Below are 19063 nucleotides of genomic sequence, written 5' to 3'. Positions count from 1 at the left end.
CAACACACACACACACACACACACACACACACACACACTCAGGGTGACATCACACCTGAGCTGAAACCTAAAATTAGATTTGTGCTGTAAATTACAGCCGAGGTGGATGAAATATTCAGATGTTACTTAAGTAGAAGCAGTGATAACACACGGTAAAGATACTGTGAAGGTTCAATCAGGAAAATGTACGAAAGTATTCAAAGTAAAACAATAAAATGGTTAAAAGCAGCAAATCTTCACATGTGAAGCTGAAAACATGAAATATTTTACAAGAAAAATGACTTAAAGGTTATTAAAGTAGTTGCCGGTCAGTCGATTAATTGACTAATCTCTTCAGCTGTACTTTTTTAGTTTTCGTTGTTTTGTTCTGCAAAAAATACACATTTAATTTGCAAAGTAACAAGTAACTAAAGCTGATAAATGTAGTGAAGTAAAAGTACACGACTTCACTCTGAAGTAGTAGAGAAGAAAGAGAGGAAAATACTCAATATTATGCACAGTACTTGAGTAAATGTACTTAGTTACATTCCGATACTGATCTCTGCCTTTCGGTGCACGTCACAGGAAAGTCGTGAGCGCGTTGGAGAAAACACGTAAAGATTTAATGTGATTCTTTGTCTCGACTTCGTGTCACAAGCGGTTTAACTTCACTGAACTTTCCTCCCCGTGAGCGGATTGTTCTCATAATCTCAGAGTGCTCTTCATACATTATAGAGTAGTTTCATATTTAATAAGCTCAACAGAGGCTACACGCGTGTTTTTACATCGAGAAATCCTCTTATGCAAAGTAGCCACAGACGGAAGCCGCTGCGTTAATGCAGATGTAGTGAACTGCAGCGTCTGATGGAGGAAAACGTGGAAATATAAACTTAAAGGTCACAAAAAAAAACAAGATTAAGGCCTTTAAATGTTTTCTGATTGTCTTTACATCAGCAATGACCCTCAGTAGAGTGCATACCCCCTCCACGGCCCGACAGTTCCCTTCAACTACATCAAGCCGAATCCAATTTCAAACAAAACATGTTTAAATTCACTAGATCCAGATGTTTGTAGTCACTCACAGATACCAGCCACCTGAATGGATCCATCCTTTAATCTGGATCTGCAATAAATAATATAATTTAGACAATAAATAATAAAATAATAATAATTAATAAATAAATAATAAAGACAATAAACTGAGTAAATGTAATAACCAAATAGTCACTCAGTGCTGCATAAAGGACCTAAAAGTCAAACTTATAGTAAAAGTAAAGTGTTAAAATATTTCTCTGGTAAAAGTAAAAATCACATATGAATATTAGGAGTTCAGTAAAATTCTTACAGTATCTGATATTAAATGTACTTCAGTATCAAAAGTAATTTTCTGGCAATAAATGTAGTTACTGTCAAAATAACAAGTAAATTATACACATATTTACATGTATTTATACACTGCACATTACTGGTCAACTGATTATTGACCTGGCTGATTATTGTATCTGATCCGCAGCAGTTTTCTGATGATCAGATCTGTTTTTTCATAGTTTTTCTGATAAAATACATTTAAAAATGTACTTCTTTGGCTCTGATTCAGCACGTAATCTGACAAGTAACCCGTAACTCGTACTTAAATGTATTTAATTTAAGTTATTAAATAAACGTAGTGGAGTAATAAGTAGAATATTTCCCTCCAGAATGTAACGAAGTGGAAATATAAAGTACCAGTACTTGTGTAAATGTACTTCCATCGCTGTTTAACCCTCAACACAAAGTACTTCTACTAGCATTTAGCTGTTAGCTGATGCAGGCTTAAACACAAACAAACAAACAAACAAACAAATAAACAAACTTTTTGGGACTAAACATCAGACAGAGTTAGCAGCCAGCTAGCAGTAGCAGCTAGCTGAGCATCATGGAGCCTGTAGCAGCTAGCGTTGCTGTAAAGAGGCGGTTGTTTGCTAGCTAACATCACCAATTAGCGTCACAACTTCATGATAATATATAAAATATAAAAATAAATATATAAAATAAACATAACTCATATTTCACTTCACTGCAGACGTTGACACACTTCAATACAATATTTAATAATCAACTTCGTGTCGTTCACATTCATCAATTTTAGGTTAAAAAAGCTACCTTTGCTAACCATGCTAACATGCTAAACTAAGATGGCGAACGCACCTGCTGCGACGTCACTTCACGAGCAGACAGCAGAACACCTGTGTTCCCCGGAGCTGCTGGAGACCGTCGGTCCAGTAACCGGTTCCGACGCTTCGCTCAGCAGCTGATGGTTCTTTATAACGTGTCGGTTCGGTCCGCAGCTGCTGCGTGACGACGACAGGCTGTTTACTTCATTGTTCAGGTACTGAAGTAAAAGTACTAATACTTCACTGTAAAAGTACTCAGGTACAAGCTGATACAGCCACTCCCCTGTATCTGTGATCAGTAATGTAACCAAGTACATTTACTCAAATACTCTACAAGTTTGAGGTACATGTACTTTACTTGAGTATTTCTTTTTTTCTACTTTAAAAATTCAAATACTTTTACTCCACTACATTTATTTGATGACTTTAGTTACAATTTGTTTTCATTATTTTATGTAATTGGCAGCTGGTTAAAAAAACAAAACACTGACTTTGATAATAAAAATGCTGAATTATTAAATTAAATTACCTGATATCAAAAGTACTGATGTATCAAAAGTAATTTTCTGGCAAAAAAAAAGTACTTAAACTAAGTTTAAAAAGTACAAGTAAAAGTAACAATATCTTTCACTCGAGGATGAAATCACTCGTGTTGATGTAAAAGCAGGACTTTACTGCTTCAGCTGGCTGAGTTGAGGCTCATTCTTATTTTATTGTTTATTATTTATTTTCTCTATCAAGTTGTTTGGATTGTAAAAATTCTGACACATAAAGAAACGACTCAGAGATCAAAGTGACGCTTTACAATGTTTGTTTTGTCTAAACTTAAATAACTTCAAACAAATCTTAATTCAGCCTGAAGCTGAAACACAAAGAAACAAAACACTCGTTCACACACAATAACTGTCGGGGATGAATGTGACTTTTTTTCTGGTCATTTTTATTCGTGTTTTTAGACAATATCTTCTGTCCGATACTTTGAGGATAAACGTTACAACCGATTGTTTATTTGTAAAAGACCACAGTGTGATTTACAGGTCGGTAATAAACAGACGGTAACAGAAGAAGAAACATCGGATAGAAAGAGAAACGATACAAAAAAAACAGAAATGGTTGTGAAGCGGCGAGGTTTCCCTCTGCGGACCGAAGGCGAGCGGGTTCAGGTGAGGATGTCGTGGGCCTGCTGCTCCACCAGCATGGCCATGTTCTTCACGTCGCCGCACCAGAAGTCCAAACGCTCCTTCATGCCTTTGATCTGAAGCAGAAAACAACAGGTGGGTGAAGATCAGCAGTCTATTTACCCGTTTCTGCAGATGTCACCCGTTTTATTCTGCTTTACTTTCTCACGTCTAATCCATGTTAGTTTGTGATTTCTTACTTCTGTCACGCTACTGTTTGACAGCCCCGAGAGAAGAGAGTGTAACTTTGTTCTGATCCGATTCAGGTGTCACAACAGAGTGAAGATAAACTGACAGTCCTGCTCCTTCAGTAATAAAATAACTTGTCTTGTAGCTGCTTTACATTCTGATCCATTCAGAAGATAAACAACAACATGCTGATAAAAATCTGTTCAAAAACAAACAAAATCTCTTGAGTTGAAATGTGTGAAATCAAAAGGAGGACTGACCTGCTGCAGGTCCAGCACTCTGGGCTGAACCCAGGTCATCTGCACCTTCTGGTCCACCTCATCGATGTTCCCTTTGATGAGGCCCACGGACAGAGCCTTCATCACCAGAAGCTCCACCTGCAGGAGACACCGACACACAGAGCGTCAGAAGCTGCTGCGCTCCATCAGCTCAGCTTCACATCAACAACACCTCCCATAAATAAAGATCTGCTCTGTGCAGACGTTACGAGTCACTCTAATCACAGTCCATAGATTTTTAATGACGTTTATTGACGAGCTGATTAAATCCAACCGACCTCATTAACGGGGATTTTGGCACTCTGAGCGATCTCAGTGAAGGTGAGCTGTCTGTGGTTTGCAGGCCGAGTGAAGGTCATCTGGAGGGAGAGGAGATGTTTGAAGTGAGTTCATGTTCTTGTGTTTTACGGTAACATCATGAGTGTCACATACAAAGATGACAGTCAACATCAGACACATTTGGTTTGTTGGTGTTGATTATCTGTGTTGTCTATCGACTGCAATCTGTACCTCATGTCTAATGTGGGATAGTTTGGCAGAGCCTTGTTAAATAAAACTGGATCATGAAAGATGGTTTAAAAAATTAGTAAAAAGGCAAAAATCTGTGTGTAAAACGTTCACTGAAGATTAATTTTATGCAAAAACTCTGCATGGGTTAACTCCACCTCTAACACACGTACATGTTTAAATAATAAACATCATGACTTGTTTTACAGAAAATCTCGGAGAATGAAAAAATGATCCCAAACACTTAAACGTGCGTTCCAGGGCAGTAGGTGTAAATAAAGTCTACGTCTACGACACGCCGAACACCAAAGAAGAAGAAGTGAGTTTATTCCATTTAAATAAAAGCTTCCAAAACTGAAAAAACAACAAAGCACTAAGTGATATGTAGGTTTTACACGTCCAGACAGATGCACAGAAATCAGAGTTTTGTAAATCTGCACTCAGCGACCTAAAAGTCCATCTACGTGTGAGAAGACTGTCTGTACGTGTGTGGACGAGGCTGAAGGTGTGTGCAGAGATATAAACTCACCTCCATCACACAGAGCAGCTGGATCTTCTGCATCAGTTTGGCTTCATGTGTTGCCAGATCAGGCTACAACCAAGAGAGAAAAATACATCAGCGAACAGATACAGGAGACGATCCTCTGACAGATACTTAGTTTTCAAAGCTGAAGTTAGTGACATCGCTACAGTCAAAACACTAAACCATTACATCATGGGAACACATAAAAAGAGTGAGCGTTATAGATATTTCTGTATTCATCATCTCTTTAGTCCTCACATGCTGATGACAGTCGATTTATTAACTGAACTGTTGTTAATCACCTGCTGGCCCCAGGCAGACTTGAAGCCCTGGAACTTCTCCACGTTGCCTCCATTGAAGGCGTAAAGTGTGTCGATGAGCCACTGTTTGTCCGTGTTCCTCAGGGACTCCAGCACAGGATGCATCAGCTGCAGAGACACAACAGCAGACGTCGTCACTGACAGGCCGAACACGTTAAACAACACACGACGACCAAAGTGTATTTTAGCTAAAATCCCACCAGCTCTCCAAAGTTGTAAACTCCCTCTCCTAAGAGTCCAGCCAGTCCCAGTGTGAACGCCCTCTCCTGCTTCTCCGTCTCTGTGGAGGAAACAACAACGTTAAATCATTGAAACATTAATGTGACGTTCTGAGCTCCATCTGCCTGGAATCAAAGTCCACTAGTTGTTTCCCATCACGGCTCCGCTCACCTGGAAGATCTTTGATGTCCACACAGCCGAGGTAGCGCAGAGCGTCCTTGTAGTAGGAGGCGTGGTTCCCGATGATGCGGTAATATTTGCTAGAGAGGTCGTAAAACCGGCCGTGGACCGACGTCACGCCGGGCAAGTTATTCAGCATTTCCTCGACGTCTTCAATGATTTTCTGAAAGCGCACAGACAAAAAGAGGAAATACGTGGTTACTTAAACCGTTTATAACTCGGTCAGGGCATCAGGCTGCTAGTTAGACTAAACTTGTTGGTTGTTCAAACTAAAATTCTGGCTTTTGTGTTTTATCTCACTAATTGTTCCTTTAAATGTTTGGCTGCAATCCAGTTTATGAGTTGCTTCATCAAATCAGAGAGAAATTATGTACATTTGGGGAAAAGCAGCAGAGATCTCTGCCGGGTGTGTTTTAATGCTTGTTGCGTTTTTTTTTGGCTGCAACCTTTGAGTTATTTCAGTCGGAAAAGGAATTTCACACTCGTGTGAGATGAAGTTCACCTGTTGGTGTTTGCAGCTCTGCGTCACAGACACATCGAGTGTGAACATTACCGGCAGCTTGATGTTCGAAATGTGTCATAACTGGTTATATCTGAACGAGGTCTGAGGTACATATTTTTTTTTTTGCCACAGCAGACTGAAGAGAGTTTGGGAGCTTTTACCTTTGTGGCAGGAAGGTCGTTGATCTCCAGCTTCAGACTGCCGATGGACGTCTTGCAGAGGATGACGGCTTCGTCACTGCTTTTCACCTGAAACCAGACAGAAACATCAAAGATTCATCATAAATACAGCTGAGAAAAGTCCATTATTTACACTCAGCTGCCAGTTTATTATGTTCACTCCTGCTTGAAGTAATAATTTATTGTGTTAGACGACAGTAACTTTGATTAGGTGTAATAAAAAGGCTACTGAGTGTATATTTCAAAGTCTGTGCTGCTGGTATCAGTCAGCGTACCTTCTCCTTGGTCTTCTCAAGGAACGTGATGGCATCTTTAGGATCTAGAAACAAAAAACTTTTGTGTGAATACTAAAACATATTTTTCTAAACTGTCCTTGCGGAGAAACACTTCCTGCTGCTTCATGTTGTTCTTACCTGTCATCTGTCTGGCAACATACAGTATAATCTCCATGAGGGACAATGGGTTGATTCTGACAAAGAGAGCAGAAATAATGAATTAGCATCAAAACAAGCAGAAAATACTGAGCTGGCAGGTGTTACATGTTTAGACTCTCATCTCACCTGTGTTCAAAGTCGCTGAGGAAATTGTCATAAAGCTTTAAGAAAACAAAAAGTTATGTTAGATCACAGAAAACATCAGAACGTTAAACTTTCATCTCAATGGGAACAAATTCTCTAAAGTGGCCGCTAATGTAGTTAGTTTACGTCCCTCGTATTTTCAGCTGCAGACAAAAACAGACAATCGCAGTGGCTAATATGCGGCTTTATGAACATAAATCACCAACAAAATACAATTATAACAGCCCGAGATACAACAATGCATTATGCACACGTTGTTTATCAGTTTCAACAATCTTATTGTCACAACCCACTGATTACACTGAGTTGTCATTGCAAAACAAACCAAATTAGGTATCAAAGTTTGTGATGACACATTTTATCCTCTCTCATCCTTTGTGGTTCAGGTACGTAAGGTGTTCCCGTCACGCAGTTACCTGTATGAGGCCATCTCCTGTTTTGAAGCAAGGATCTTTGACGAAGTCTGTCAGCTTCAGAGTCAACTGATGCCACAATCTGTCAACACAAAACGGTTGGTTATAGTCTCAGCTCATCGAGAACACTTTATCACTACAGCTGTCTGCCAGACACTACATTATGAAGACACAGTGATGGTGGGTGAGTGTCCGGTGATGATCTGATCAGCTGTATGTAAACAGAGATCCAAACCTTCACACCTTATTAGGGCCAATGTTGTTAAACAAAAAACAGGTAAAGGTCCAAATGGAGTAAAATATACTCGTTAGGAAGTGTTTATCCTAAAAGGTGTTCATGTTAAAGTGTCCAACCCCAGGTATCCTGAATACTCTGGGTCAATAAGCTGTTTGTTAAACCATGTAAGCACTTTCTTTTTACTTACACCCCTGCTAACTAATGATAGACAGCTGTGTTACAGAGGAAACTTTCACTTATTATTCTTTAAAGCGCCTGATTCACAGTTTAACCTCGATTGTGATGTGCATTACAAAGCAGCACATTACTACATGTAACTGCTCTTATTGTACACTGACTCATCCATAGCATCCAAGCTAACAGCTATGAACACTTGTGACAGATTCATAAACTCTGTCTTCCATAAGTACATTTCTGGTGCTGGCTTCAAGACATCAACCCAATTAAATAATATCCTCCTGACGTGAAGTGTTTACACGTTTAAAACTGATATTTGAGGCCAAGTTTCCGCTCTGATCGCGAAGAAGAAACTTGCGGCTAACATTAGCCAACGCTCAGCTAACGCTAGCTGCGGCCGTGACTCAGCGTGCACTTCCAATGAATGAGCGAGCTAACGGCAGCTAGCCTAGCGTTAGCAGCGCAAGCTAGCTGACATGCACGGCTTCTTCTCACCTTTTGTTGTAAAACTCCTCCAGCATGTGCCACTCCGCCGCCATCTCCGGCGTGGAGCTGTTGCTCTGCTGCTGTTTGAGGTACCCGGTGACATCTTTCATTGTGGCGACGAGCTGAGGTTGAGTTTTATTCGGGACTGACGAGTGTTGTTGAATTTTTTTAGCTAACGTCAAGTGTTGTGAGTCTGCTGCCTCGGCTGCTGGCCGCAAAGGATGACGGGAAATAAAGGGGGCGTTTCTAAAGCTAGCCAGCTAATGTTAGCTTAGATGTTATTTTTCAGGAAAGTTGATTTGTTGACTGCTGCACGCTTTATTTGTAACCCCCCGTGGTTTGTTTTTTATTAATAAATGACGGGAAATCAAACTCAACATGGAACCAGGCGTGTTAGCGAACAACAGGGCTGTTTTTGTGTAGCTAAAGTCAGGCTACATCGTACATTACGGTAATCGTCATAAGGAGGTCAAAGGACAACAACAACACACTTCAGGCACCAGTCAGCTGTTTTATCTGAGTTTGTGTGGATAAAATGTGCTAACAGCTCGTGTCTGTGTTCAGGAGTCTGCTTGTGTCGCTCAGTGAGAAGCTGCAGGTGGTTTTATTTTGAGTAATGGCTCCTTCAGTGAGCTCCTCGGTCGTGTCACCTGTCAGACTGTGTTGTGTGTATCGCAGTGTGTGTTGGACAGCCAGCAGGAGGCTCTCTGCAAACGGTCAGTAAACATCAGAAATAAAGAGGACATAGTGAGAAGGAGAAGAAGTGAGTAATCGTGCCTTGTGTTGTTTGTTTAAGGCTTGAGTCAGAGGAGTGTGAGTCCAGCAGCTCCAGGTGCAGCAGCTCTGTGCAGGTACTTCACCATCAGAGACACAGACAGTCCTCTCCATGTCCTCTCCATGTCCTCTCCATGTCCTTAAAGAAGATCAGGGTTAGATCACATGCATCAGAGCCATATAAAAATGGCTTAAATCAGGCTGATGTTCATTGTGCATGGAAGCAGCAGTGTGTTTTTACAGGCATGTTGTGGAAACTTGCAATCCTGTGCTTTAATTGCATCGCACAGTCAGTTAAGCTGTGCGCACTTGAGAAAATGCTCTATCCTCAGGTAGAGCTGGGTCGTATATTCATGTTATCACACATGATTGTTGTGATATTTGGTCAGCCCTGGTCTGATGTAATGACCATCAGAAAGAAGCTTTATAATGTTTTTTTTCTTCACATCTACAGAGATGTTGTTGGATTAGTTCAATCACAGATGAATCAAAAATGTCAAATAATGTCTTGTTTTGACTGACCAACAATCCAAACCTGAAATATATTCAGTTTAATATCATTCATGATGTGGAGAAGCATCAAATTGTCACATTTGAGGAGTTGAACCATAAAATATTGGGCCTTTTTTGCTGGAAAATGTACTTAAAAGATGAGTTCAGCCTCAAATGACAACGCATCCCCATGAAGATAGGAAGTCCACAAAACATTTCTGGAGCTTCACGGCAAAACGGAGTTGCAGCATTCTGCCAAAGTAGCTGGAGTCTTATTTTAAAACGTAAAAAACGACAGAAAAAAACCCTAAAATTGCTCCATACAGCTCGTCCAGTGTAATCCAAGTCTCCAGAAGCCCTGCGATCCCAATTTGATTTGAAAAGACGTTATTTAACTGTAGCTGCTAAGCAACATGCTTCCAGTCTGAAATGGGAGCACAAGGCTGGAAATAACATCTTCTCAAATAAATTTGTGGTCTCGGGTTTTAGTTGTTTAGCAGAACGCTGCATCACTGTGAAGCTCCAGAAATGTTTTGTGGACTACGAAACTTCACCTGACTTCCTCAGCATTTGAAAGATGGTTATCACAGTTCCTCAAACCTCAAGCTGACTTCTTCTCATTTTGTTTTTTGTGACCAACTGTCCAAAGATCTTCTTTTTTATGACTGCAGAGGCCTCAGAAAACCACAAAACTTTCACATTTGAGAAGCAGGAACCAGATACTTTGGCCGTTGTTTCTTTAAAGAATGAATCAAATCAATTATTAAAATTGTTGCCAGTTACTTTTCTTTTAATTGATATTTAGCTTCATGGAGTACAGAACATTTTACACCTGTAGCATCTGTAAATGATGAGTCAGGCAACAGTAAGACTTGATGTGGAGTGAGTAGTGGAAATTCAGGTGACTGCAGTGAGTCGGTGATACTTCATGTCTGTTTTGCGTCTTCTCAGACAAACAAACTCTCCCCGGTGGGACGGGGCTCGAGGGCTTTTCTCCCGTGGCGGTGGCGGTGCAGGCGAGGAGCAGCAGACCCTGGAGGACATCGCCAAGAGCATCAGAGAGCGGCAGTTTAAGAGGGTGGTGGTGATGGCTGGAGCCGGGATCAGCACGCCGAGTGGCATCCCAGATTTCAGGTAAAAGGGTCAGATATGATTTTATTATGGCACGTTATTAAACTTCAGGATCTGTCAGCACGTTGTTTCCCTCACAGGTCTCCAGGCAGCGGTCTCTATGACAACCTGCAGCAGTACGACCTGCCTTACGCCGAGGCCATATTCGAGATCGGCTTTTTCCATCACAACCCTAACCCGTTCTTCGCCCTCGCCAAAGAGCTGTACCCGGGGAACTATCAGCCCAATCTGACTCATTATTTTGTCCGACTGCTTCACGAGAAGAAGCAGCTGCTCAGGATGTACACGCAGAACATCGACGGGCTGGAAAGATGTTTGTGTTTTATATCTTTCCCTTCCTTTCCTTATATGATAAAGAAATTACTACACACCACCGAAAGTGTCACTGTCATCATACTTTATTATCTGTGTGTGTGTTAAGTGGCAGGAATTCCTCCTGAGATGTTGGTGGAGGCTCACGGTACGTTTGCGACGGCCACCTGCACCGTCTGCCTGAAGAAATACGAGGGAGAAGAGCTGCGAGTGAGTTTCCACCCAAACACCAAGTCCAACCCCCAGAGTGCAGAAACATCCCCTCATGGTTTAACGGATACAAAAAAATGGACACAGGACGTCTCCTAGCAGGGACGCAGGAAGTCAGTCACAGTTTGTGGCACTGAGGGGTGATTTTAATGATCAGAATAATTTATGTATAATAGTTATTAACAACAATTTGAGAACGTTTGCACTACAGCAGATGGCAAACTTGAACACCAACGTACTACAGCAGGGAGAGAAATTCCCCAGACTCCATAAGAAAATCACTCAATTTTGTGAGTTGTTGCATTAGGAGAAATTTAATAAACTTCTTGAAACACTGTCTGTGACAAATTCGTAATTAGCTGAGCCTCCTTGGTAATTTGGCTGTTATACATCACTTTCTCTGCACCCCGCTTGTCATAAATCTGCCCCAGATTTTTTAAGTGATATTTTCAACCCCAGCATTTGTAGCACGACACATTTCCTTATGTTTCTGACTGAATGTTTGAAAAATACTCCAAATGTTCGTATTGAAACTATTTTTCATTCAATGCAAAAATTATTTTTAATATTTTAATTCATTATCATCCAAACCAGCTCCAAGTTTCCTGTTTCAGATGTATAATTTGCTCGCTGTCCCTCATTTTATCCGGTTGTGCTGCTGAATACTGTTTGAATTTGTGATTAAAAGTCAGATAAAACTTCACTTCAGCCTCTGGTAAACTGAACTGGCTTCACTTTAATATGAATCTTAAAAATATTCAGTGGTTTAGTAATTACTTGTCTTATTTCCACGTGTCATCAGCCGGATGTGATGAGCGGGACGGTCCCGAAGTGTCCCACCTGTAAGGGCGTCGTCAAGCCCGACATCGTGTTTTTCGGGGAGGAGCTTCCGCGTCACTTCTTCAAATACCTGACAGACTTCCCGCTGGCTGACCTGCTGATCGTCATGGGAACCTCACTGGAGGTGAGCGCTTCAAACTACATCATGTCCCTGAAATATTCTTTTATTCTTTTATTCAACATAACAAGAAGAAAATATTTTACTTGTTTATCACCTGACAACAACAAGGACATTCAACATGTTACAAAGCAGCAGCTGTCGTCGACTCTTTGCTCTGCAGGTGGAGCCCTTCGCCAGCCTGGCAGGAGCTGTTCGCGGCTCCGTCCCTCGCCTGCTCGTCAACAGGGACCTGGTGGGACCGTTCGCCTGGCGCCGCCGGCCTCAGGACGTGGTGCAGCTGGGCGACGTGGTCGGAGGTGTGCAGGCCCTGGTCGATGCTCTCGGCTGGACTCAGGAGCTGGACGCTCTGATGGCGGCCGGTGCTGAGAAAGTGAGTGTGTGTTGTTTATTTACTGGTTACAAGCTCACATGGACATTAAAACACTGTGGAGCTTCTTCACTTACGTTGTTGTTTGTACTTTTATCTGCAGGCTGCAACAAAGACAGAAGAGTGATCGTGTCACTGCATCAAGCTGGAAGTTTGACTTTATTCACTGCACTCAGGAATGAAAACACCAACAATGTGAAACTTTTGTGCAGACGGTTTTACTGAGACTCACGTGCTGATATTTGGATTATTGGTCATGTCAGTGGAAACTTGCACGCTGCCAAAACAGGAACTGCTCCACTGGAAATCCAGTAAAACAGAACTTTGTGTCAGTAAAATATCCCTAAGTTGCAGGTAAGTGACGCACAAATCAAACAACAAGAGGTTTTAGTGGTTAAAATAGTATTTCAGTAGCTGGTCGACCACGTTGAGCCAAAAAGAAAGATTAAAAATACTATATTTTATTTATGAGCCTCTAACTTAATGAAATGTGTCAAATCTGTATACAAAAATGCAACGACGACCTTCATGATGGCCTTTGTTTTTATGAAGGTCTAAATTATAATATGTAATACAAGAATTAAGCATTAAAACTGTTGGCAAATATTGCACAAGGTGTTAATTTTTAAAATGAGCCACAAAATATCCTAAAACAGCTGCAACAGCAATCAGGAGTTAACAGCGTATTTGTTGGGGACTATTTTCAGCAGCGGATTAATCAACATGTGGTGCTCTAGTGAGTATTTGTTGCAGCAGGATGGTGTGTGTGTGTTTGTGTGTGTGATTGAGATAAAATAAACTAGTGTGTGTGTTCATGAAGGAACAACAGTGTGGCTCATTGATGTGTTTTTAACAGTTTTTGGACAAAAATCAGCTCTTTGGCTCAGAGGAAGAAGATTAACACACAATATCTGTTGCTTTTGTTCGCTGTTGGTCTTAACTGGGATTTGGTGACATTAACATGATGTCTGTTTTAATCAGCAGAGGGAGCCAGAGGACAACGTGTAGTGTGACATGTCCTGTTAGAGAGGTTTAGGATACTTGAGTAGGATACTCGTCCTTGTAGAGGACAAAAAATCTCAAGCGCTGGATTTAAGTTCAGTTTTGAGGTTTCCATTTTCTGCTACTTTATTCTTCCACTCCTACATCTTGAAGGCAAATATTGTAGTCGTTACTTCACTACATGTATTAGTATCCTCCTCATAAGTTATATCATAATCAGTAAAATAAAAGAAAGACGAGTCTGACCCAATATATTTGAGTTACGAGTGTGTGAACTGTGAGTTTTTCCAGCTGAGAGAGAGTGACGTCATCGTGCCTCGTGGTGTTCAGAGTTTTGCAGCTCATTACAGATTTTTTTATCATATTCAGCACCTTCTTCAGTATTTTAAACCCGGCTCTCACACTCACGCCCCAATTTTCACCTCTCCTTCCTCTCCCTCCTGCAAAAAAAAAGTGTTTTTGCTTTTTGTGCTGCAAGAAATGGTTTCGTCACATCCTGTTAATATCATCTACAGCTTCACTCTCATGAAGGCGACACTGAGGATGGCTTCTACCTGAAACTTGTTTGTTTTTTGCAGATAATAAATAAGAGAGTGTCGGTGATCCGTCTGTTTTGACCCTTTTTATGATTTGTGCTTTTTAAAGGAGCAGTTCACCCAAAAATGAGGTTTGAATTAGTCATCTAATTACACCCATGCTGGTGGAAAGTCATGAGCATGGGTGAAAGACACAAAATGACTACAAAGCGATGGTCAGCAACTACAAAGGCATGCGAAATGAAAACAAAGTGACATAAAATTGCTTGAGAGAGACACAAAACATCTACAGAGACACGAAACAACTACAAAGAAACACAAAGCAACCACAAAGAGACGCACAAAACCTGCAAAGAGACACAGGTGAAGTGTTGCAGTTTTCTCCTAAACAGCTGAATTCACTGGGGACTTGTTTTAAAACAACTGATTGAAGAACCATTAAATTATTTGCACTGATATCGTGTTACTTCCTGTTACACTGGCGCTGTTCAACGAGCCAGTTTTCTTGTTCTGACCAGTTGAAATTGTTCGTTCGAATGACAAAACCAGTTTTTTGTCATCGAGAACAAAAAGCTGAACAAGAGACTCTATACAAGAGTAGAAATACAGACAGTGGACGTGAAAAGATGTTGAGAAGGCAGTAGACTGTGCTAATGTCCAATTTGCACATCTCAGTCGGGGGCCTGTTCAGTATGTATTGTCTCACTCGGTGGTAGAAAGTTTTCTCAGCTTCATTAATCCCATTTTAATTCAGCAGCATTAATGTTGGTCCTTTGTACCTGACTATCTGAGGGAGACAGAAATCCTGCACTACATGGCCTCTGAAATGCATGAATGGACGACTAACAGGTCTATCAGGCACACGTCCGAGGGGTCTGAGGGCCCCGCGGGGACCAGGAGGAGCATTTTAAACCACAGAGTTCAGTCTGGTATTTACAGTGAGGAGGAAACTTTAGACAGGAGTCAGATCTGTAGTCTGAGACAAGATGTGCAGGTCAGCAGCACCTGAGAGTCCTGCCTCACCTGCAGCACCCGAGAGTCCCGCTTCACCTGCAGAACCCGAGAGTCCCGCTTCACCTGCAGCACCCGAGAGTCCTGCCTCACCTGCAGAACCCGAGAGTCCCGCTTCACCTGCAGCACCCGAGAGTCCCGCTTCACCTGCAGTACGGACCTAATAAAGACAAAACAGCTTAAGAAAGACTATAAAAAAGACACACTGACAACAGAGAGACACAAAATGACAACAAAGACACAAAATGACTACAAAGCGATGGCCAGCGCCTACAAAGACTACAAAATGACAACAAAGAGACACAGAACAACTGTAGAACGAAGACAAAGAGACACAAAATGACAACAAAGAGACACAAAATGACAACAAAGAGACACAAAATGACAACAAAGGGACATAAAATTACTTGAAAGAGACACAAAACAACTACAGAGAGACGCCAAATGACTACAAAGAGACACAAAACAACTGTAGAACGAAGACAAAGAGACACAAAATGACTACAAAGAGATGGCCAGTAAACACAAAGACATGCAAAATGACAACAAAGGGACATAAATTACATAAAAAGAAACTCAAGAGACTCAAAATAAACTACAAAGAGACAAAACTACAGACACAAAGCAACTACAGAGACAAAAACTACAGAAACAAAAACTACAGAGAAGAGACGGAGAACGACCAGAACGAGACACAAAATGACGACACAGAAAAGCAAAAGTTATATAAACACACAAACAAGCAGTGCAGCCACCTCGTGCTTTGTGTAGTCGAGGTGTCGGCCTTTCACACGCTTGTGCTCAGGAGCTCATCGAGTCTCACAGTCACTTCATGCAGAAATCTGAACTCACACCTGGCGTCCCGTCTGTCTGCTGAGGTGTTTGAAGAACATGAAGTCGTCTCTGAATAAAAAACGAGACAGTTGGACCTCAAACTGAGCTGAAGGCCACCGGGAACATTTAGATACATGAGACACTTTATTAGAAAGGTTTCCACATAAAACGTGGATATGGCGTACAGTAGGCACAGTCAATAACCAAACATACATACTGTGGTGACAGGCAGTAAAGGCTTAAAGGACAATTTCACTCAAATTTTAAGCCATCCTGCAGTCCAGAATACTTTCTGCTTCAAAAACATTAAAACAACTTTTACACAAAAACTCGACAGGAGGATAATAACTAATGTTGTTAACAAGACACAATCTGGAGATGCTTCACTTCAATTCAGTTTCCTATTATTCAACATCATAAATACTTTTTTTGAAAGCAAGTTTTACAAAAATAAAATGACAAACAGGATCATAATGAGTGTTTCAAGTATAAAAAATAATAGATTTGGAAGGAAATCACAATTCACAGCTGGAAATTCTTGTAACAGGATATTTTTCATGTTATAAGGAACTTTATTTCTTGTTATTACTTCGATAACAAGCCTTCTGTTTTTATATTATATCTCACTTTACTTTATTAAATCCCGCAAATTTGCTAATTTTTTTGTAAACCACGTGCGTCACACTGACTTCTCACCGAGAAACTTTAATGTTTGTAGCAAAAGTTTAGAAAGTTTCCATTTTTAACATGTTTCTTGTTTTTAAAAGAAAACATTGATTATGTGTAACGACGAGAAAAGCTCTTCATATAACAAGACAAGAGTAAATTGTTTATTTTATAAAAGTAAAGAATAAACTGGTACGTGGCAGTAAAAAAAAAAAGATGTTACTCTTAACAAGAAACCGAGTGATTATTTATTGTCACGTTGACCCTCTGCTCCTCTCTGGCTGCGTTTATTATATTATTTATTATAACGTAGATGTGGTCGTCGTCCTCTCGGCTCTAATGAATCATTACTCAGGTAAAAAGCAGAGAGAGCAACAAACTGGTCGTCAGTTGTGTAAAGTGACTGACAAACACGTCAAAGTGACAAAGGTTTTAAATATGAAATATGAAAGCAGACGTGACGACTGAAACACGACTCCTCTTCCACTCAGTGCTGCTGTTAATGTTCGACTTTACACGACAGACGGTAGGTACATCCTTTGAGTTTAAGGCATATTGCTGCTCGGTATTGTTGTTTCTCATCAGTACACATGTTAAAATGAACCCAATCAGCTTTAATGAGCTGAATCCCGTGTTCCTGTTCGTGTTCATGTTCTGACTCACACAGTTTGTAGAAGAAGTCAGTGACGACAGCTGCACTTTGTCAGTTCATGTTCTGCTCTTCAAGTTGCTTTGGCAGCAAATCCTTCAGCTCCTCCGAAGAGATAAATCCAGCCGACACACTCGCGCTTCTTCGTATCCTGCTTCAGATTCCTGGAAGGTATTTATTCCACGAAGCCTTGATGTATTAAAGGGATAATTCAACATTTAAAGGTGCCCTGTGGTGTGTTTGGTCTCTTGTGTGTCCTTCTTCTTCACTGCCTTTTTTGAGGACATTGCTTTGTTTTATAGCGTCGTACCTTCAGTAAAATAGAGTGAAGCCAGCGGCAGGATCACAAATGTGGACCCACTCTTATGAACATTGCTTCACAGGGCACCTTTAAGGATGTACTCTTACTCGCTTACTTGCCAAAATTTAGATAAAAAGATGGATACCACTCTCATGCAGCCAGGAGCCTTAGCTTAGCTTAGCATAAAGACTGGAAACATATGGAAACAGCTAGCCTGCACATGGTTGGGAACGTAAAATTCCAACTTTTTTACATTTTGAGTTGCACCAGCTGAAATATGTTCCCATGTAGGCATGAGTAACAAGTTTAATCTTAAACCCAGCTCCCTGTATTTGTAAAATCCTGAACAGCAGGTGCATTGTTTTGAAAGTCGGAGCCACTGAGGTCCGAGGCAGCACCAATCAAACACCCGCTGACACACTCAGACACACTCAGATGTTTGTCTGGTGTGTCATGGCTGTCTGGAGATGTTTGGTCAGATTCAACACGTTGAGTCTCTGTTTGTCTGCGTTTGATGAAGTTTGTGATGATTTCAAACAGACAGGAGGCATTTAGTACACGTATCCATAGCAACACAGCTCACACATGGATCGAATCACCACCGTGATGACGCTGCGGCGACAGTTTACTTCTGGGTAGAAACATTTTCTGTTTGTGGAGGGATGTGAAAGCAGCACACTCGCTTTTTTGTGTTGTCATTTTCAGATGTAACTGTACGTTTAAAGATTTACAGCAGGGCTGTCAAAAATGTGTCAAAATCACATCTATCTTTAATTGTGTTTACTGTCTGTTTTGTCTCAAAATACAAGTGCAGGTCTGTGAACAAAAAGACCCACGAGGCCGAACATCTTCACTGCATTATTAACACGATATTATCAATATTTTATTTTTTTATATCATGGTTATCGTGATATTTCAACAACCCTAATGTATATTAAAACACGGTGGTCCGACCTTTTCTGACGTTCCCACTGTGCTTATTTTATATTTCATGATATCTTTGATATCTGCACGACAGCCCGTCTCAGTCTAACTGCTAGTTTGTGCTCACTATGTCACTTTCTGTAGTCTGTGGCCCGACAGTGTGTACAATGTAATGTTAGTGGGTGAGTTTTATGTTGTTAAAATAAGATACGACAGCATCAAACCTGCTTTTTAGCTGAATTAGACTCAGTTGGGTTTTTTCTACCTGGAAGTTATTGTAAACATTGTGTTTCGATCTGTAACGCTAAACAAAGATTGAAATTTAAATTTTAAACTTTGGTTTTTATACGAATTAAAGACTCAGACCGTAGCTTCATATTTAACGTACCGACAGAAGAGTGGTATCCATCTTCTCATCTAACTATCTGCAAGAAAAGCGAATGAGTATTTCTCAAACTGTTCCTTCCAGCTGATATGAGAAACATGATTTGTTTTAGTCGTGAAGCTGCGTTCAGCTGTTCGACGTTCTGCTCTGCTGAAGCTTATTCTCTCTTCTGCATCCTGGGACATATTTGCCCTGGTTTTGATCCTTTCAGGCAGAGCAGCGAGCTCTGGACAAATCCCTCGTCGTCACTGGAGCTGGCAGACCGTAACTTGAACTGCGGCTGATATACAGTAAAATCCAGACAAAACACAATGTGCTGTACAGAAAAAACTGAAAATGGTGAAAAGCTTCTCTCAGTCGGGGGAGTTTGTGTCAGTGTTGAGCTGTTTTTTCTGCAGCTTTCTGCACA

General features: G+C 40.9%; 2 protein-coding genes across 2 annotated transcripts; one reads left to right on the top strand and one right to left on the bottom strand.

Moving 5' to 3' along the window:
- Nucleotides 1-3036: 3036 nt before the first annotated feature.
- Nucleotides 3037-8310, bottom strand: psmd13 (proteasome 26S subunit, non-ATPase 13). The gene is made up of 13 exons (XM_073464306.1): nucleotides 8109-8310; nucleotides 7202-7280; nucleotides 6768-6802; nucleotides 6621-6676; nucleotides 6483-6526; nucleotides 6190-6276; nucleotides 5518-5689; nucleotides 5328-5407; nucleotides 5110-5235; nucleotides 4814-4876; nucleotides 4056-4136; nucleotides 3760-3876; nucleotides 3037-3387 (listed from the first exon to the last, which is right to left on the bottom strand). Exons 1-13 carry the CDS (start codon nucleotides 8207-8209, stop codon nucleotides 3292-3294), a joined length of 1137 nt encoding a protein of 378 aa, XP_073320407.1. The 5' UTR covers nucleotides 8210-8310; the 3' UTR covers nucleotides 3037-3291.
- Nucleotides 8311-8367: 57 nt separating this feature from the next.
- Nucleotides 8368-12950, top strand: sirt3 (sirtuin 3). Its single transcript, XM_073464305.1, has 8 exons — nucleotides 8368-8815; nucleotides 8896-8950; nucleotides 10317-10499; nucleotides 10577-10809; nucleotides 10918-11018; nucleotides 11821-11982; nucleotides 12140-12349; nucleotides 12450-12950. The coding sequence occupies exons 1-8, from the start codon at nucleotides 8716-8718 to the stop codon at nucleotides 12471-12473; spliced, it is 1068 nt and encodes a 355-aa protein (XP_073320406.1). The 5' UTR covers nucleotides 8368-8715; the 3' UTR covers nucleotides 12474-12950.
- Nucleotides 12951-19063: the final 6113 nt, after the last annotated feature.

The sequence above is a fragment of the Pagrus major genome, chromosome 4 (assembly GCF_040436345.1).
Source record: "Pagrus major chromosome 4, Pma_NU_1.0".
NCBI lineage: Eukaryota > Metazoa > Chordata > Actinopteri > Spariformes > Sparidae > Pagrus > Pagrus major.
The sequence above is the reverse complement of the archived record's forward strand: the minus strand, read 5'-3'. Positions and strand labels throughout refer to the sequence as shown.

Bases quoted from the DNA above. Each gene is read 5' to 3' on its own strand.
- sirt3 (XM_073464305.1), top strand. From the start codon at position 8,716: ATGGCTCCTTCAGTGAGCTCCTCGGTCGTGTCACCTGTCAGACTGTGT. The intron at 8,816-8,895 runs GTCAGTAAACAT...TGTTTGTTTAAG, and splicing joins CAGGAGGCTCTCTGCAAACG to GCTTGAGTCAGAGGAGTGTG. The intron at 10,500-10,576 runs GTAAAAGGGTCA...TTTCCCTCACAG, and splicing joins AGTGGCATCCCAGATTTCAG to GTCTCCAGGCAGCGGTCTCT.
- psmd13 (XM_073464306.1), bottom strand. From the start codon at position 8,209: ATGAAAGATGTCACCGGGTACCTCAAACAGCAGCAGAGCAACAGCTCC. The intron at 5,690-6,189 runs GTAAAAGCTCCC...GTGCGCTTTCAG, and splicing joins ACGACCTTCCTGCCACAAAG to AAAATCATTGAAGACGTCGA. The intron at 5,236-5,327 runs GTGGGATTTTAG...GTGTCTCTGCAG, and splicing joins TTTACAACTTTGGAGAGCTG to CTGATGCATCCTGTGCTGGA.